At 49.7% G+C, this 20,153-nt stretch overlaps 1 protein-coding gene and 2 long non-coding RNA genes across 5 annotated transcripts in view; 2 read left to right on the top strand and 1 right to left on the bottom strand.

Annotated features, from left to right (window-relative positions):
- TNRC18 (trinucleotide repeat containing 18) overlaps positions 1–12,252 on the bottom strand; it is a 128,049-nt gene extending 115,797 nt beyond the window's left edge. For 2 of the 3 annotated variants that reach the window (XM_082199561.1, XM_082199560.1), the window contains exon 1: positions 12,016–12,238. In XM_082199561.1, coding sequence (XP_082055687.1) covers positions 12,016–12,223 — 208 coding nt within the window. In that variant the 5' untranslated portion in view covers positions 12,224–12,238. Of the gene's footprint in view, positions 1–12,015 lie in introns of all 3 variants that reach the window. The other variant, XM_082199562.1, reaches the window with a different exon arrangement.
- A 3,438-nt stretch (positions 12,253–15,690) lies between these two features.
- On the top strand, positions 15,691–17,604 carry LOC309518667. The gene is made up of 2 exons (XR_014213582.1): positions 15,691–16,388; positions 17,462–17,604. It is a non-coding gene; the product is annotated as an uncharacterized lncRNA (long non-coding RNA).
- Positions 17,605–18,471: 867 nt separating this feature from the next.
- On the top strand, positions 18,472–20,017 carry LOC309518795. Its single transcript, XR_014213617.1, has 2 exons — positions 18,472–19,424; positions 19,804–20,017. It is a non-coding gene; the product is annotated as an uncharacterized lncRNA (long non-coding RNA).
- Positions 20,018–20,153: the final 136 nt, after the last annotated feature.

Raw genomic sequence — 20,153 nt, forward strand, 5'->3', positions numbered from 1 at the left:
TTATTATTATTATTATTATTATTTGCCAGAATGGCTCTGCTGAACCTCAGAGGGGCCTGGGATGATGATCTCAGGGTCTGGGTCGGTTGCTATCGGGAGAGGCGATCTTTGAGGTGTTGCATAAACTTTATAGGACAAACCATCACTTTGAATGGGGAAACTAACTGGGAGCCAGCGTGGCGAGGTCAGGACGGGTGTTACGTGCTCAGGCCATTGGACTTGCGGGACTTTTTAATCGCTTCGTATTTTCAAAGTTTCCGTGCGACTTACAATGCAACAAAACCTACTAAAGCAATAATATCAGAACAATAACAGCGGCGGAAAAGAAACACGTTGCTAAAGCCTGGACTGAGCGACTGTAACAACAATCTCATTATAGCTGCCCCACCAGGTCTTCCTGCCAGCAACTCCCTTGCCGGAGCTATTTCAAGATCAGCGTGCTCAACTGGAATTGCCAACTTACTGGGCTAGCCTGCTCTTGCCGTCTGCCGGATCAGACCAAAGGCCTGTCTAGCCCGGCCTTCTGGTCTAGGTGCCCAAGGGAAGCCCATATGCCAGCAGGACCTGAGTTCAAGTGCTGCAACACACTCCCCCCCCCTCCACTTGTTAGGTGTCGCTCAAGGGAGAAGGCCAGGGGTCAGTTTAAGGAGTTGGCAGCCCTATACTCAACTTCAGTGGTCTAAACCACTGAGCCTCTTGGGCTTGCCGATCGGAAGGTCGGCGGTTCGAATCCCAGCGACGGGGTGAGCTCCCATTGCTGTGTCCCAACTCTTGCCAACCTAGCAGTTCGAAAGCACACTAGTGCAAGTAGATAAATAGGTACTGCTCCGGCGTGAAGGTAGAATCATAGAATCATAGAATCATAGAATCATAGAGTTGGAAGAGACCACAAGGGCCATCGAGTCCAACCCCCTGCCAAGCAGGAAACACCATCAGAGCACTCCTGACATATGGTTGTCAAGCCTCTGCTTAAAGACCTCCAAAGTAGGAGACTCCACCACACTCCTTGGCAGCAAATTCCACTGTCAAACAGCTCTTACTGTCAGGAAGTTCTTCCGAATGTTTAGCTGGAATCTTCTTTCTTGTAGTTTGGATCCATTGCTCCGTGTCCGCTTCTCTGGAGCAGCAGAAAACAACCTTTCTCCCTCCTCTATGTGACATCCTTTTATATATTTGAACATGGCTATCATATCACCCCTTAACCTCCTCTTCTCCAGGCTAAACATGCCCAGCTCCCTTAGCCGTTCCTCATAAGGCATCGTTTCCAGGCCTTTGACCATTTTGGTTGCCCTCCTCTGGACACGTTCCAGTTTGTCAGTGTAAACGGCGTTTCCGTGCGCTCCGGCACTTGTCACAGTCTTCGGTGCACCAGAAGCGGTTTAGTCCTGCTGGCCACATGACCCGGAAAGCTGTCTGTGGACAAACGCCGGCTCCCTCGTCCCGAAAGTGAGATGAGCACCGCACCCCATAGTCGTCTTTGACTGGACTTAACCATCCAGGGGTCCTTTACCATTACCTAACTCAACTTCAGATCCACAACACACAAACCCCTCCGCTCCCTAAATTGTCCCTGAGAGGAGAGGCAGGCTTAAGAGGACATGCCCATCATTTGAGGCGAAATGTCTTGCTGGGTGGCAATCGCTCACCCTGAGATAAAAAAGCCTCTGTTTAGAAACATCAACAACTGTGACTGTTTTCAAACACCTACATGCGCAACAAATACAGTGGTACCTCTGGTTGTGAATGGGATCCATTCCGGAGGCCCGTTCACAACATGAAAAGAATGCAACCTGAAGCACCATATCTGCACAGGTGTGTGGTGCGATTGGGGGCTTGTGCGGAAGCACAAGCGGCGAAATACGGAAGTAACCCTTTCCAATACTTCCGGGTCGCTGTGGGATGTAACCTGAAAGAACGTAACATGAAGCAAACGTAACATGAGGTATGACTGTACAGAAATACTCTTCCCTAACTTGGAAGTGGCTATTCTCCCCCCCCCCTCTCTCTCTCTCTCTCACACACACACACACACAGAGGCGCCCCCTTGAAATGAAGGTTGCCCAAGGCTCCTCTATGGCTAGGAGTGCCTTTCATCAGCCTTGTCTGGCTTGCCAGCTATGGCCATTCCCAGACAGGGAGAGGCTGCCCACCGCAGTGCATATGATAGGAACCTGGAGACTGGACTGCTGCAATGCGTTCTATGTGGGGCTGCCCTTAGGCCTGGTTCAAAATCTCCATTTGGTGGAGAATGCGGCCACTGGGCTGCTGATGGGAGCATCAGGCAGACAACGTGTCACACCATTGTTAAAAAAAAATTCTTTTATCTGCCCTGAATCTGTTGCATGGAGGGAGCTGCCTGTTCCTTGTAACCGTCCCTTGTCAGCAGTCTGGCTCTTTCGACATGTGGACATTTCCAAGCAACTTTTCAAAGGGCATGCTGCTGAAATCCAAGCAGGGGGAACAAAGGCGTGTGTCGCTGTGGCCAAAGCAGGCAATAAGTCTACTCAAGAGAGTAAGACGCTGTTGCAAACGGCAACGTCCTTCTGCCAGGTCCCAGCCAGAGAAGGTAAATGTCGCCTCTGCTCTCTCCCCCGTCCACATTATTTGCAGCCCCATCAGCACAAAGGCAGCCTGTTCCCCGACCCAGTCTCTTTACAGGCTGCTGTTCTTGGGAAAGTTAGCATTAAAAATAAATTCGGGGAAATGGGAGGCAGCTGGTGGGGAGCCTCCTGCCAGCAAGGCCACCTTCCGCTCCCACCCCACCCCCTCGAAACACACACAAACACACCCTGTTCACCAGAGGGGAGCGAAGCAGAGGACTCTACCTAGAGACAAGGCTTGCCTGGCAAATCTCTTCCAAAGGCAGGGTTTAAAATAACCAGGAAAGCTGCAGCAGCACTCTGCTATTTTTAAAAGGAGACATTTATTAGGACTGGGAGACCAACACACGACAGTCCTTTTCTCCAGCTGCAGGTTGCATTTGGATGGGGCTGCTAAACACACACACACACACACACTTTCTCCCCATGATTTTCCACTTCCCATAACTTTAATGCAAAAACTAAAAGGGGGGCTGTTATTTAATATATATTTTTTTGCCAGGGCAGGGGAAGTGTGACTGCGGAGTGGGGAGACGATTTAGGAATAGAAAGCAGCTGCAGTCATCTCAAATGGAAAAGTGTCAAAGCCAGCAGAGTGAGAAATCCCTTCCCCACCACCTACAACCCAAGTTTAAATTGCTAATGGCAATTTTTTAAAAAAAGAGAGCAAGGAAGGTGCTTTTAAGAGTGGCTGAAAGCGCTTTGCTAAGGACAACACCCAAAGGTTTAGCCAGAGATCTCCAAAACGTACCCCACTGCACATCCAACATGCAACAGCTGATGAGAGAAAAAGACTGTCCAAAAGGTATAAAGCTGTGCCCCCTTCGGAAATGGCAGCACAATGAGGACTTGAAGCTTGGTCTTCTTTTTTAAAAAAGAGCAGGCATTCTGTACATTTGAATCAACCCTTGCTTGGGATAGGAAGCAGGGAGAGGGGGTGGGGAATGGCCAGCCAGGCAGGAAGGAAGAAATCAATACCCTACATGTTTTTACTACGTCCTTGAACAAAATCTGCACACAGTGCTGGCTGACTATAACCACTAAAGCAGTAGTTTTCAACCAGTGTGCCGTGGCACCCTGGGGTACCTTGAATGCTGGCCAGGGATGCCATGGGCAACACTGGCCTCTGTCCCTCTTTCTCCCTCCTCTGATGCCCTCTTGAGTCTCTGCCTCCCAAAGGTTTGCACAGCTGTTTGTTGCAGCAGCCCTGGCTCCAAGCTCCCCAAGCGAATGGTGCCTCTGGGGCTGGTCGGGGGGTGCTGGTTGCCAGGAGCAAGCAAGCAAGCCAGCGGGCGAGGGAGCCCAGCCACTCAGTCCACCAGCCCTTGCAGTTGGGAATGGACAGACAAGTCCCAAGTCCCTGTGGGGCAGTGTGAAGCGGCACCTCTCTCTGGGGCAGCTCAGAGACCAGGGGCGGCTGCCCGGAGGACTCCCAAGGAGAGGGGAGGGGAGAGGAGACTCGGGGAACCCTCCACAAAGGAGTGTGTTCAAAAAAGGGTGAGAGGCTGCCTGCTCTGCAAGCAAAGGGTGACATAACTGGGCCCCTGAGCCCCCCAGGGGTGCCGCAGAAAGAATGTGGTTGGCCAAAGGAGCTGTGGGCTCAGAAATGTTGAAAACCTCTGCACTAAAAGGGTATAGTGCACAGGATAGTGCGCACTCTGGAAATGATCTCTTTCAGCTTTTGCCTTCTGGAAGAAGGTACAGGGTTATAAAGACTAGGACTAGCCGCCTGAGAAACAGTTTCTATCCAAATGCAATTTTGGTTTTAAATGCAGTGTAAGGAGTCTCTATGGGAGCATACTGTATTTTTAAAATGGGGTATCAGAGTTTTTAGGGGGCTAACCAGGTTGGGATAGCTGGGATAACAGGCTTGTTGGATTTGAATGTCTTATGTAGATGTTTTTTTTTCCAGTTTTGTTGTTCTGTATGGGATAATGACAATAAAGACTATTGTATCGTATTGTATACAGTGGTACCTCGGGTTAAGTACTTAATTCGTTCTGGAGGTCAGTTCTTAACCTGAAACTGTTCTTAACCTGAAGCACCACTTTAGCAAATGGGGCCTCCTGCTGCCACTGCGCCACCAGAGCACGATTTCTGTTCTCATCCTGAAGCAAAGTTCTTAACCCGAGGTACTATTTCTGGGTTAGCGGAGTCTGTAACCTGAAGCGTCTGTAACCTGAAGCATATGTAACCAGAGGTACCACTGTATTTCTATTCCTCCACCCCTTCCCTTGTGCCTCAGGTGCAGATTGCTGCCATACTTAGAACTCAAACAACTTCTCCAGCTGCAACCTTCACCAACCTGAGGCTAGGCAGATGTTTCGGGTGAGAACCAAAGCTAGGCTGGGCCGGATAGCAGTTGTGCTCCAAAACATCTGGAGAGGCCCCCAGATGCCGGTTATCTTCGCTTGGAATGGAACCCAATGAATTTGCCTGCATCAGCAGGATTTGGCAATTAGGAAACGATGTATGGTACTAGGAGCTATTTGGGAGTAAGACAGGGCGGGTGGAACTCAAACAGGTGCACATCTAAATATGTGCCTTCAGAGGAGGAAGGCAGCCAGTTCAGAGAGCGTAGTTGGGATCTCCAAAATTTATTCAGTGGGCTGATCCAGCTCTCCCAAAAGGGGCTGAGCTCCTGAACCCTTCCTCTGTTGCAATTTATATCGCAAGCTGCTCGGGGCAGGGGACTATTGCTTTCTCCACTAGTAAGAGCATAAGGACAGAAGAAGAGATAGCCCATCTAGTGCAGGATCATGTTCCTGCAATGGCCATCCAGATGCATCAGTGGGAAAATAGCAAGCAGGATTCAAGCAGAAGAGCAACTCTCCTCTCCTGCAACTGAGGTTCAGATGCAACGCTGCTCCAACCGGCTAGGAGCCATCAATCGCCCTCTCCTCCTCCAGGAATTTGTCTAATCCTCCTTTAAAGTCATCCAGGAAGGAACTCCACAGTTTAACTACAGGTTGTGTGAAAAAGTACTTGCTTTTATCCGCCCTGATGCTGTGAGCATCATTGGCCCAAGAGGCAGTCGTGCTCCAGAGCGGCCCAGCAATAGAAGCCAGGATGATGGCAACTGCTCCTTAAGAGTAACAGACGCACATTTGATCCGCATCCCACACTGGATGTGATCCACACCCACTATGTCAGCTGGGCTTTCAAAAGCAGGGTGCCTAGGAACTGTCTCGTTGGAAGGGACCCCAGGGCATCATCTAGTCCAGCCTCACCACAAAGCAGGAATCTCAACAAAAGCACCCAAGGCCAAACTCTGCTTAAAAGCCTCCAAGGAAGGAAGAGTTCACCACCTCCCAAGGGAGTCCGTTACACTGTCAAGCAGCTCCTACTGTCAAAATCTGATGCCGAGTTGGAATCTCCTAACTTGAAGCCCTGGGTTCGAGTCCTGCCCTCCAAAGCAGGAGAAAAGAAGCTTGCTCCACCTTCCTTGTGCCAGCCCTGGAGATATTTGAAGATGGCGCATCTCCCTCCCAGCCTCCTCTTTTCCAGGCCCCAGCTCTCTCAACCGCTCCTCACCAAGGGCTGCTGAAGAAGCTTCGCTGTCGTGGACTGAGAGAGAGAAAGGTCCTCTGGGGGAGAAGACACTCAGTGGCTGCTGCAGCGATGCTTCTGAATCCCAGTTGCTAAAAACCACTGGAGGGGAAAGGGCTCTGGGCGCTTGAATCCTCCTTGTGGCTTTCTCCAGTCTTCCAATTTCCAGTTGGAAGACTGGAGAAATACCAACTAAAGAACAGTGGCAAGAGAAGTTGATGAACTATGCAGAACTGGCAAAAATGACAGAAAGGCTAAGAGAAAAAGACAACAGAGGCTTTGAAAAAGATTGGGAACCATTCCTATTATATTTGCAGAAGCCAAGAAAGGCGATAGACTCGATGGCAGGATTTAAATAAACATCCACATTATTAGCATCAGAAAATGTTTAGAAGATAGTGAAGTAAGATGATGTTTTTAATTTTAATTTTATGTTTTTAGGTTTGAAGTTATGTTATTAATAACCTTTTCTGTTAAGAGATAGCAAAGCGGGTGAAAATAGAAACAAACCAGAAACACAAGTTGGGGAAAGTCTTGGAGGGGAGAGGGGGAGGAATATACAGGAAACGTTAATAATTTGAGATGTATGTAATGAATGAAAATGAAAAATGAATTTTAAAAAATCCTGCTTGTGGGTTTCTCAGTGGGGCATCTGTCTGGCCACTGGCACAGCAGGCGCTGCACCCCATTCGATTTGATGCAGAAGCATAGAATTGAAGAATTGAAAAGGATCTCCAAGGGTCATCTAGTCCAACCCCCTTCCATGGTCACATTTTCTTTCCTCCATCAAAATGGTGAATTGCTAACCTTGGCTACTCTACTGGTGCAATGCAGGCCAAAACTGTACTTTGTGACATTAAGTGGGTGGGCCTTCATAGACACAGATCCCGCAGGGAAATCTCTCAGGACAGCACAGAGGAGACACTCTGCACCCCCCCCAGCCACCCCAGGAATGCACAAACCACCCATCGCAAGGTTGCTCCATTTTGGCCTTTCCATCTGGAAAAATCTCCCTTACTCATGACCCAAAAGAAATGTGCCTATTTTACAAAGAAAGGGATAAAAGGGCATGAATCGTACCAGATTCATTTCCAAAGGTAAGCCGTTTGAGGCTTGCCCCAAAGCCAGAGAGTTTGGGTTTTTAAAAACGTTTCTTCCATTTCCACCCTCCCTTTTCAAAATTTATTAGTTTCGAAGGCAGCAGCTTCCAAGAACGCAATTAAAAACATCGGATAAACGCCACCAGAATTTCAGTCGCAGCAAAGAAAAAGTGCAACCACAAGACACCATCAAAAGCAGCAAGGACTTTGTGGTGCCCCCCCCACGTTAAAAGTGAATAAAATGGTTTGGCTCTGGCACCCATCGTGCAGTAACGTGAATAGTGTAAAGGTGAACATCTCCAGGGACGAAATTCCCAAACTGGGGTGCCACCACAGAAAAGGCCCTTCTCTGCTTGCTTGCTTGCTTGCTTGCTACCTGCCTGCCCTCTGAAGGTGGGGGCACCCACAGCAGAGACACCAGGTATAACCTTACAAGACAACTGGGTTTATAAATCCTTTAAATACCCCACAGCCCTTCTCCTGCGGCTGAGCTCCAGGTGTGCAAGAATGAGAACAACTTTGCAGGTAAGTGAGCAGAAATTACTGGCCCACAACTTTCTACTTTTGAACTCTAGGTAGCAGACACACCATTTTCCATCCAGCAATCTGGTTTTGTTTCAATTCAGCAAGCTTACTGTATCATGTGTGTCTTCAAAATCATAGCTTGGGCGGGGGGTGCTTAGACAACTGCGACCAAATCTGTGTGTATACACGCACATATATGTTTGTAGATTTTATAAATATATATAAAATACACACACAAACTTTTGTAAAAGCTTCCCAGCTGCTCGCCTGGAAGCTCACGCCTGTTCACCAGTGGCGATCAGAAAGGTGCTTCTTCACAACTCTGGTTTAGAACTGTCAGATCATAACCGGAAAAGTGGGCAGGCAGAGATCAGACTTATCTGAAAGTAGGCTAAAATGGTTCCGTATCCTATCAGAAAACAACCTCAACATAGGATATGCAGACACATACACAGTGAACATCAGCGGTTTTCTTCAACAGATTCTAAGAACCTCTCCAGCAGCTATGAGGCCTCAAGACAGAATTAAATGCTTTAAAAAAAACCAGTCCATGTGAAAACAACGACCCTGAGTGTTATTCTCAGCTTGAGTTTGTCTGGACAATGAGTTCACTTTTTCAAAGATTAGAGATTGTCCTAGGAGTGGGGGGGGGAGGTGTTAAATAAAAGGGTGTTTGCTCATGTGCTTAGTTTTATTGCTCTTCATTCTACACCCGTTGTTTTAGCACCTGGAAAATTGGCGGTGCCACCTATTCAGAAAGCCAATAAATCTTCCCTCTCAACTCGACCAGACTTCCTTCTTTGCAGATGTTGGCAATCAGGTTTGCAAAATTTCAAAGTCATTCATTCCATGTGGGTGAGGTTTCATTATTGCAAAACTTGTCACCCTAACAACCCCTCCTGGTAAACTCCAAGTCACCTATGCACGCCTAGCGCTTTCTTCTCTCTTTTTTCTATGAAGGGGGGAGGCAAACACAGCAGTGCATTGTAGTACAACAGTGTGTGTGTGTGTGTGTGTGTGTGTGTGTGTGTACACACACACACACATTTTTGCCTTTTGCTGGCTTCCAGCAAGCCTCAGCACAGGTTTTAAAAGGGCCAGAGAGATGGCAGAATTCGAAGTCCTCATCACTGAAGGCAGCGCCATTTCCCTCCAGTTTTGCAACGGAATGCCGCACATCTGCAGAAGGCTGCCAGCTGTTTTTAAACCTAGCCCATGCTCTGGGTGGATTGTCTGATCCAAGTATTTAAAAACAAAAGGGGGTGGGAATCTAATTTGGGAAGAAGAGGAAAGGAAGGGGGAAGAAACACCAGGCAGCTTCAAAGTCTTAGACCTTAACAGGGAAGGAAAAACGCCTAAAGCACTTGGGCAAATCTGCAAGGAAAAAACCCCATCAAGTTGGGAAGGAGTGCTGTTGTTTTAAAGGGGTTTGGGGAGGCTTAGATTCCTCTCCACACAGCAGTTTTCTGTCTATGGGTTTTAAAATATTTTTTCAGAAGACCAGCTACCGCTTGGCTCTTGCACAGATGCCCAACCGCAAAAATCCATCCCAAGCTAAAATGAGCACATGCCTGCAGAGGCACTTTTTAAAAGGTTCTGGGCATGGATTAATGCTCTCCTGGATTTCGTATCACACACATGCACAGACATAGCCCAGTGTGCCCTCCCTCCTTCACCTCCAGAGGGCTAGAAAGAAGTCCAGGAACAAGGAATTTCTGTAAACACTAGAACTTTTCATCTGTTTCAAATTGCATGCACACACTTGCCCTCACACCCAAAGATGGCACTTTAACTTCATTGCAGAACAATCCATTTCTCGCACACAAAAGAATTCCAAGAGAAGATTGCAGGGGGTGGGGGCATTTTTTCAGAAAAGAAAAGAAGAAAATATGGATCCTACTATGCAAGTTTATTCTACCTGAGAGCCAAGAAATTAAAAAATAAGCACAGGTTTTTACCCTCCATTAATGTATTTAAGAGAAATCGAGATTTGCTTTGGGCACATGGTAAATAATTCTTTTCTTTTTCAATCCTGGCAGCAATTCTTTTCAACACTTTCTCTTTTTTTTAAAAAAAAAGTTAAAATCAACACAGGCAAACACTGGTAACTAACCAAACACAGCCAGCTAAGTTCTGCACAATGTATATATTTGAAGACGGCAGGCCCAGTAAGATAAACAGACTTTAGCAAGACAAAAGAATCTTTGGATATTTTAAAAGGTGCCCAGAAACAGGGAGGGGGGAAGAGGAGGCAGTGTCCCTCCCCCACAACATTCTTCCATATTATTTTCCACCTCTACAAATTCAAACCACAAGATTTGAAAAGGTTTCTTATGTTATTCTCCGTGCATTTAAATTATAAGCTATGACAACAAAAAATTAATAAATCCGAATCTCTAGTAAAAACATATTATTTTGCAACTGAGATGCAAAAAACTTGATCCACAACAGATGTCATTCAAATCTTGCAAGGTGAAAAGAAGAAAAGTTTGGGAAGGGGAGAGAAGAGATCCTAAAAAAATATGTCCCCAGCCATCTGTCAGCAATGCCTGAAAACCCAAAATATCCGTGAAACTTTGGAGGGGCTGCCAAATGGCTTTGCTAAACAGGCAAAATCTTAAATCTGCCCCTCCCCTGAGAAGGAAGGGAGAAATCTTCTCCCCCTCAACCCCACTTTATGCTTTATGTTGGGCAGAGGGCAAAAAACAAACAAACCCTTAGCGATTGGAACATTCAGTGCCATGCAAAGTCACAGAATCCAGACTGCAGAAAGAGTCCGGCAGTCATCAGCAGCAAGAATAAAACTGGCAATAAGAGAACAACTTCCAGACTTATTTAAGGCAACAGCCACCACCGCTAGAGCCGACCATCAGAGGTACCCATTCTCCCAACACAGCCCAGTTTGCACAAATATCTCAGTGCGGGAAAGAGACACCGGTGTGGTACAATCGCTCCCCAGATTGTAAAGGGAAAGCTTTCCTTGCCCGTATTTATTTAAAATACAGGCATTTTGTTCAAGGGTTCAAGTTCAGTTGCACAGCCAAGGAAGGCCTGTTTCCCGCTGCCAGAAAAGGGTGGGATCCTGCGGGTCTAGAATTCCACAGGTCTGGAATGCCGGCTTCTGCCAGGCCGGCCAAGATTTATGCTTCTCGGCTGCTCTTGAAAATGTGAGCGATGCTTTGTGTATGCTTGGGCGGGGGTGATTTCAAGAAATCCTGATGGGCCGACTCCTCTGGGAGAACAGGCTGGCTGGAAGGGACAAGGGCACCCCAAGCCAATGTAGGGCATAGCCTTAAAAGACAGGGATGGGGGGGGCTGTGCCCTTATCCAAAGCAGCCTGTCTGGCGTTATAGGGCAGGTTCCTATCAGTTCCCAAGCTTCATTCTATTGCATTTATTTTATTAGCGGTTGGAGGGCTGTTCCTATGGGACCCCCAGGATTTCTGGCTCACGGGACCTACAGCCATATAGAGGAAGGGGTGGTCTGTTTTGCAGGGAGGGGGCACAACAGACTACAGAGTATTCCCAAAGCCATACAGACTATTTAAGTAGAATCGCTTTTGGGGGTAGGGGTGGTAAGAAAGCCACCCTACCAAAGAGAGATTTGTCTGTTTTTAGGAAGCAGAATTAATGTGTCATCTTTATTAAAAGGGGGGGGGGTTGATGTGGACTTAAGGCTGCCAGGCACTTCTATAAAGCCCCATCTCGAATTATTGGGCAGGGGGCTACTCCCAAGGGATCCCGAGGTTTTATTTTGTTGAATTCATTTTTGTGGGGAGTGTGCTCTACGACATGCCCAGGTTTTCTGTCTTATGGGGCCTTCAGTCATATGGGGAAAGGGCAGATCTGTCTGGCAGGGGGCTCAGTATGTTCTTGGGTGGGGAGGCAAACAGACTGCAGAGTATTTACCCAGCTATTTTTACTGCTATTTAAATGCAATCTCTTGGGAGTGGGGGAGAGAAGCCAGCCTACTAAGGGATTGACTATTTTTCGGAAAACGGGATTATTCAGTATATTTTTGGAGGCTGATAGGGAAGGAAACCAACCCAATTTTCCAAGTTTGGGACCCCCTAAAGTGTGGGGAGGGGGCATTTTGAAGGTAAATTTGCAGAGGAAGGAGCAAAGGCGGACCCCCCCCACTGCACCGGCCTTCCTTCCACCCCCCCCCCGTTTTCCTCTCCCCCAAATAAACTTCCTCTTCCCCACCCCCCACCCCCCGGCCACGTCTGCGTGTCGACTTACCGGCGTGGGAATGGAGGTTGAGTCCGGCGGCGAGGTACTTGGCGGGGCCGAGGGGCGCGGGCGGCAGTCCGGCCGCCAAGGGGGCGAGCCGGGCAGCGGCGGCGGCGGCGGCGGCGCGGTGGTGCCCGTCCATGGCCAGGCCCGAGAGGAGCGGCGGCGGCGGGAGGTGGACGGCGCGCGGGGGCCCGCCGAGGTCTCGCCCATCCATGCTGCGCTCCCGCCGCCGCCGCCGCCGCCGCCGGACTCAGCGAAGGCGCAGCGAGGACAAGCGCCGCTGCCCGCGCCGCGCGCCCGGCCGCGCAACCATTCTCCGCGCGCGCGGGGCTCCGGCTGCCCAGGCGGCCCCGGACGGGAGCCTGCAAAAGAAGGCGAAAGGCGCCGCTTGAGTCTCGCAGAAAGGCGGCGGCAGCTCCAGTTTCCCTCCTAGACCCCCACCCAGCCCCACCGAGGGGTCTCCAATCTGCAGCGGGAAAGGAGAGCCCGGCATATATATACATACACACACACACACAGCTGCCTTTTTTGCGCCTTCCAAAAAGGCGAGAGGAGAAAAAGCAAGGAAACAAGGCTTCTTTACTCACAAGTAAACCTCACGAGGTCCAATGGGGCTTACTTCCCAAGGAATTGGGCGTCCAGCACTCCCCAAATTTAAAAAAAAAACCCAAAGATTCGTCCCTGGAACCTGAGTTCACATTTTGAAGACTTTAAAAAAATTATTAGAATATATACGTTGTATTTTGTTTGCAGGGGGGAAATGTGTGTGTGTGTGCAAAATAAAGGCTTTTTAAAAGTTAGGGAGGTTTCTCCCAAGCGGCTGTTTACTCGCGAGTAAGCGCCTTCGGCCTGCAATCGAAAGCTGCTGCCGCCGCCGCCGGTACGCGCCCGTGTACCCGGGCAGCCAGCTCCGATGCGTTGAGGCTTACTATCGAGTAAATAGGCGCAGGATCGTGCCCCAGCCCCCCTTTCGGAAGCACAGAGAGCCCTGTTTAAAGTCGACAGGGCTTGCTTCGGAAAGGGACAGAATCAGACTCGCGTTCAGCGCGTTTGGAACCGCAGCTGCGCGGCCCGATCCGAAACGCCTTGGCTGAAAAGGACTTGCTCCCCAGGGGTGGAGAGGGCTCTTTAGGATCGCGCCCTTAACCGAGACACTTTCCTGCCTCTCTTGCAACCTCGGTCATGGGGTGGGGGAAGATATGAGGAATTTAACCGGACCCACCTTCCTCGGCTTCTAGCTGTTATCTAAAATGGACTACTGTCTTTTAAAATCCCGATTCGTCTGTTTTTTTGCCCTCTCCCTCTCCTCTCACGTCTTGCCCGGACCCCCTCTCCCTCCCCAGTATCGATTTTGACAAATCCTCATTCCTTCCCCTCCATCTTATCAGATGTGGGTCGACAAAAAATGTAGAAAGGGCGGCGGGTGGGGGGCTGGGAGCTCCTACTCGCCCAGAGGCGAAAATAACCCATTACATATTTTATCATCTTCTTAGCCCTGGAAAAGTATTTAATGTTTAACCTTTTACGCACACGCTGCAAGCTGGCCCTGATATGGAGCCCGAGATTTCTTCACGCCACTTGGGCAAAATGGCTCGGAAGGAAAATGGGGTTTTATTATTATTATTATTATTATTATTACTGAGGAAGCCACCAACCCGGTTCTGTTTCCAGCGACGACCTCGCTACACTGGTTGGAATTTAATAAAATATAATAAAATAAAGGTTTCTTGCGCTCTCCTTCTCTGCCAGAAATCGTGCTAGTTTCCTTGCTAGGAAGCCCAACTGACTGTCTTTAAGAAGTAAGGCTGCAATCCTCGCCCCATTTACCCAGGAGTAAACCCCACTGTCTTCAGTGTCTCTCCGGGTTCAATGGGGCTTAGTCCCCAGTAACACTGGCAAGAATAACCATTTGTATCCACCGTCTGGTTACTCAGCGGGGGTCGCTTCCAAATCATGGGACACAATTTTTCTCTCTCCCCAAAATGAGGCTCCAATGTCTGCCATTCAAAAAAAATAAAAATCAAGCATTCTTTTAAATGAGGAGGAATGCAGAGAGAAGTTTCCAAAGTATTTTTGGTTGTTTCCCTCTAACCCACCGCCATAAAACATTCCAAAATATTTAGAATTCAGCTCACTGAAAAAATGGAGGGAGTGGAAGAGGGACTTGTTGGAAAATGACTTTCTTTTTCAAAGAAAGGCTATTCTCCCTCTCTCCAACTCTGAAGTCATTCACCAGCTGCCTTAAAATCACCAAAAAAAAAAGAATTTAGTCGATGTTTTAGCTCTCTGTTCCCAGGGGAAAATATCGCCTTGGAATTTCCTCAGACTGGTTCTTATGAACTGGTTGATGAGAACGCAGAGTACAAAAATCCCCGTTTGGTCCCTTACTAGGATTAATTAAGAGTTTCTTACTTTAATCTGGGTTTAGTTAAAACTACCTCCGTGTTTATTAGACAACACCCACCCCAATCCAATACACGCCACTGAAATAGATACAAGATTGAAACGTTTGTTCCCATTTTCTTATAAGCCACCAGATAAATAAATCGGCGGCTTTGCATTTTAAGGATATAAAAGGCAAATGGTCCGTTTGTCTATTTCAGTTGCACGTATGGGGGGTTTTTTTTGGGGGGGCGAGCCCTTCCCCATAACTTCTTTCTCTAAGCTTCAATTTTTATTCTTTGGAGAGGGAAGGTTCTTGTTTCAATTCCTATTTGGCCTTAATATACACACACTTCGGATTCCTGTGTGAGAGATATGGGCACACTTTTAAGATCAGATGGGAATGAAAACCAGACCACCGCATCCCAAACCAAGACATATATATATATATATATATATTTGGGGTGCGGGGGCCGGCATTTCATTTAATGCCTTTTACTTTCCTTGATCTCAGTTCTTAACCCCCCCCAAAAAAAAAAACATGGCTGGACTCCTGATTTTAATTAAAAGCAGCCTAAGCGAAAATGCCTGGTTCTTGGGTTCTCTTCGCCACGGAGAAGGGGGCGGGGAGACCAAATCTGGGGCGCCCTGGTCCGGAGAAGAGGAAATTTGAAAAATTTGGAGAGGAGGGAAAGTGGAGAGGGGCGATGGGGGAGGGGGAGGACCCGGGTCCTGAAATTGCCCTGGGGTCCCGTCCCCCCTACACTACTGATAAAGCTTTTTTTTCTGCCCTCCCCTCCCCAGAGACCAACTTCCCAAGTCGGCAAGAGTTGCAAAGCTTACCTTTCGGAAGGATTTAATTTTTATCTAGTCCTCTTCTTGGGCATTCTTCGGCCGGCTTTTCTCGCACCTGGACCCCAACCCTCCCTCCCTCCCGCGTTTCAAAAAATTAGATCCACAAGCGGGGTGTTTTGGTTTTTTTCCGGGGTGGGGGCTGCAGCGGCCTTCCTCCCCCCTTCTTCCTCTTCCTCTTCCTCTCTGAGCATCCAAAAAGGTCCTCGCCTGCTTCTCCTGGGCTCCCCCCCTCTCCACCCCGAAAAGCGGCAGGACAGGCGGGTTCCTCGGCTGGCGGCTTTCACAAACTCGGGTTCCCTCGTCGTGTGAACGGGTCCGGCTTCCTCGTAAGCTCCAGGTCGGGAGACTTCAAGATCCACACATATACAGCCGGGGCTTGGAAGAGGTGCCATCCACCAAAAAAAAAAAACCCCTTTCAAGTTCCTCTCCGTGGATCTCTTAAAAAAAAAAGGAGAAGTAGAGGGGGAGGGGAGGAAGGGGGGGAAGCCTCTTTAGCAATGAAACAAGCATTGTTCCTTGCATCCCGCCCCCCCTCCGGGCCAGCCAGCCAAAATCTCATAGTAGGCCTCCCCATTGGCTGCCCCGCCCGCCACTCAGCCTCATGTAAACACTTTGGCCCGCCGCCATCCTTATAAAGCCAATTATGGCCCGAGAGTGGGGGGGGGGGAGTTTCAAGGCTCCCCGGCGGGGAGGGCTGAATGGGCGAAGCGGGCGGTGGGAATTCAGAGAGGCGGTTTCAAGGGGTCCCCCCAACCCCGTTTTTTTTTCCCTCTGGTCTGCTCTGGCTGATCATAAACAGAAAATCGGGGCGGGGGGGGGAGCTGCCATCTCCAGCCCTCCCCCCCAACCCCGAGGGAGGGGTTGCAAGCCGGCCCCCGCCTCGCCTGCCCCACATGTCTCTGGGGGAGGGGGTGGGGAGACTAGTGGCCCCCGGAGCGTTTTTCGTGGCCCAGGCGGGTTGCAGCGCCTAGGAGGGAGGGAGGGAGGGAGGGGTGTCTGTTCCGCTCTGCATGCTTACTCGGAAGTAAGCCGGCCTTCAACTCCCCGGGAGGAAAGCAAGCGCAGCATCGGCGGCCCGAGCCTAGGCATGTTTACTCAGGTGTAAGCTTCCGCCATGTAACTCCCCAAACCCTCCTCCGCAGGTAAGACAAACCGGGGATGGGGGTTGGGTAAGTGGGTGGGATGGAAACCACGCAGCAGCTCTGCAGCGACGGGGGCTTACTCGAGAGTAAGGCAGCGCGCTGCTGCTGGCCCAGGCTTGGGAGCAAAGCGACCGGGGGTGGGGCGAGGGCGCTCGGCATGAAGGTGCAGCTTATTTCCGAGTGAAGGTGCGTGGATCGGGGCCGCAGAGCAACTCAGGCTTTATTTGGGGGTTCGTGGGGGGGGAGCGAGACAGATCTATCCTCTCTGGGAGTTCCTGTGGGGCAGAGCCAGGGAAAGCTGCACCCCCTCCCAGATATTGGGGCGGCCTGATCCCAAACCCATAGCAGCGTCCCTCCCGTTCCCCCCCTTGCAATCCGAATTAATGCCCTGGGGAGGGGTCGTCCCTCCGCCCCGGAATTGCTCAGCCCTCCATCCTATTCCCCCCCCCCAAGGCCCCAACTACACTTTTTAGGGACTTCGGATTTATCCTCACCCCCGAGAGAGACTGGAGAACCTTTAACACTGGGCTGCTCTAGCTTGATCCGCTTTCACGCCGCTTGGTTGTGTCTACACGATCTCTCCGGCCAACAAACATCCCAGGCCTGGTCTTGGGAGCGCGGTGCTGGCCAGGATATTTGCAGTTTAGGTCTGGAAACTTGGCTGCGAGCCTGTGCCCTTTGGCGTGGGAGTAATTGCCGGTGGACTTTGGGTCTCACTCCGGAGTAAACGGAGCAGACTGTCCGGAGTCCAGTTTGGACTCCCCCCCCCTCCAACAACCTCATTTCGCTTTGCAAAGCAGTTGAACCAGGGCGACCGGAGGGACAAACTGGTTGCCTTTACAAACCGAATTGGCAAGTAACGTTTCAGATTTAGACATACTTTTTAAATGTATGTATATATACATAAACGAAAAGCAAAAAATATCCTATTTCCTGTTTTCGAGCTTGTTTTGAGTGAATATGTTGATGTAGCTGTGATAACTGCATTGCTAGGGAGATTGAGCTTGTTGATCCCTGGAGATCCCTTTGAACCGGTACCATTCAAGAATACTCCGTATTTTTTTTTGCTGTAGCGGATTAAACTCGCCCACCCCGCAAAGCTACCCGAAGGAGAGAGATCTGGAAGCCGCATTTGCTTGGACCGGATATTTATTTTGCTTGTGTGAATTAAGAGTGTATTTGCAATAATAATAAAACATTAAACAAAACAAAAAAATCGCTTTTGGACACTCTGATTTGCCCCTGAATGGATAGAGGGAAGGGAGAAAAATGGGAAGGGGGGGAGGGGAGACACCCTACCCTGACTTAATTCCAGTGTAAACGTAAACCCCCCCCCCCACCTAGCAGTTTCAAAGTGCCCCCGAAGCTCCAGCGAGGCAGTTTCTAGGCTGCCCTCTTTGGGAAGGAGAGAGGGCGGGGGGGGGGGGAGAGAAAGCGACCGAAAATAGAAGCCGAAGAAGAAAAATGCAAACTTCTTTTAATGGGTTTTTTTTTTTGGCGGGGGGGGGGCGTTAAAACGTCGCGATGCAAAAGGAGATAGCAACAAATAGCCAAGCTTGGTCTCCCCCCCCCCCCCCGGGCTAGTGAAGGAGTGACGACTTCGCCTCGGGATTGAATGGCTGGGATCCAAATGAGCGAAGGAGCAACAAGAGAATTGGTTTTTTTTAAGAGGGGGGGAGGGAAAAAGAGGAGGGGCGAGAGCCCCGCCGCCTGGGCAGAATGCAGAAAAGGGGGAGCCCCCCCCCGCCTGTTTTCCCACCACTCCGGTTTTATTTTACAACGGTAACGGGTTTGCATGGAATTGTGTGTTGTTTTTTTTAAGCCTGCAGATCTTATTTTTAAAAAATGTAGGTATTCCCCTCCCCGCAAAACAAAATTTATTTTGCAGGACGGAGCCCCCTCTCTAGAGATGTGGAGCGAAGGTTGCATCCGATGCGCGGTTTTCCATGCAGGGGGGGTGCTTGGTCGGGGTTTTTTGGGGGGCGTTACTGTATTTATTTAGCCCCATCTTTTTCTGGAGCAAAGCAAGCGTACAAGCCAGCCGATGGATTTAACCCCCCCCTAATAATATTTACTGTTTTCACACCCGGATCCTCGCCAGAAGCTGCGAGTTTTGATGTGGGGGGAGAAGCTGTGCGAGAAATCCTTGCTTCGTCAATAAAACGAAAGCGCTGCCTGTTTATTTTCCTTTTTGCAAAGGCGCGTCCTTTTGCAACACCCCCCCCCCGTTAAAAATATATAGATAAGCGGTTCCCATCGGGCCGGGGCGCAAATCTGCATTTCATTACAGCGCCCGAGAGCCCATCCCGCCCTCTCCGGGTTAGTGACCCACCCAGTCCCCCCCCCGCAGATTTTGCTCCCGGGCCGGATCCTCGCGCGTGCTTCCTCCTCGGGAGCAAGGCCTGCCCGCCTTCCCTCCCGGAGGGGTTTACTCGAAGGCAAGAGGATTGCGCCAAGAAAAATACAGCTCTTGCGAGCGGGGGGGGGGGAGGGAGGGAAGGGCCCGATCCTCCCCCGCACGTCGTGGCCTTTTCCCGCTGCAAAAAAACAATGCACGAAGGGGGGAGAGGTGGAAGAGAGGGAGGTCGGGTCCCCACCCCGCGCGATCCCTCCCCAGCTGCGGGAGGAGATTTTGCAATTTTTTTAAAATGGCAATAAATCCCCAGTTGGGTCCGGTCGCCTCCGCGGCTGCAAAAAAGAGGTTCCTACTCGCGCGGAGTCACTGCAAGGCTGCTGGCGGGTTTTTTCCCCACCCTCTCCACCTTTTGCATCTCTCTCTTAAAAAAACAACCAAAACCAACAAACCACCCATTTTTTAAAAATTCGCTTTTCCCCCGCCTGGTAAACAACAGCTGGGAGCCATCTTGGCAGCAGGGTGGAGTATGGGGGGGGGCAGAGGAGGACGACGAGACGTCTAAAAAGAGCCTTCCTGAAGATCGCTCTGCTTTGCTTTTCTTCCTTTCCTTGCCTCTTTCCCCTTATTTCAGTATTTTTATAAATTTTTAAAAAACCTGTTTGCAACGCGCCGCCTTCCAGGTTAGTGCATGGAAAGAGCTGTCCGGCAAGGCTTGCAGTTCCACGCCGAGCTTTTTCCGGGGGGGGGGGTGTTGGGCGCCCTTAACCAGAAGTTATTGCATTTTCCCCCTTTAATTTTTATCCGGGGGGGGGACATGCTTTGCCGTAAGTATTTAGACCAATTCGTCTGACTTTAGATGGAGGGAGGGGGCTGTTCTTCATTTTCACCATCTTTCCCCCACCCCACCCCGCAAAAAAATAGCACATAATTCCCTTTCCCATCCTACCAAGATCTGTGAAACGTTGTGTTTATTTTTTAACAGCCAGGAGTGTTGCTGGTGGTTTTTGCAACAAACTGTCGAGCCCAAAATGTATATATGTTTTTTCTCCTCCTGAGTAGATCGATCGATCGATAGATTCTCCTCCCAATTAGGTTTGTCCATCCTGAAGCTGGAGCTTAAGAGTTGCAGTTATATCCCCACCCCCACCCCACCCCCAAAAAGCCTATTTAACAGCACAGCCTGTGGATGTTTACTCGGAAGTAGGCCCTATTGTGGCTCAGTGTACTCTCAGGTAAGTGCACAGGATTGTAGTCCTAAGGATTTCTCCCCCCCCCCCAGAAAAAAAAAAAACAACCCCAGATTCAGTAGATGTCCAGGGCTAATATATCTTGAGGAATCGTAAATGCATTAATTTAGGAAGCTGCCTGGACCACAGAATAGTAAAAATTTCATTTTTTCCCACCACTTA

The sequence above is a fragment of the Podarcis vaucheri genome (genome assembly GCF_965113315.1).
Source record: "Podarcis vaucheri genome assembly, chromosome: 14".
Lineage (NCBI taxonomy): Eukaryota > Metazoa > Chordata > Lepidosauria > Squamata > Lacertidae > Podarcis > Podarcis vaucheri.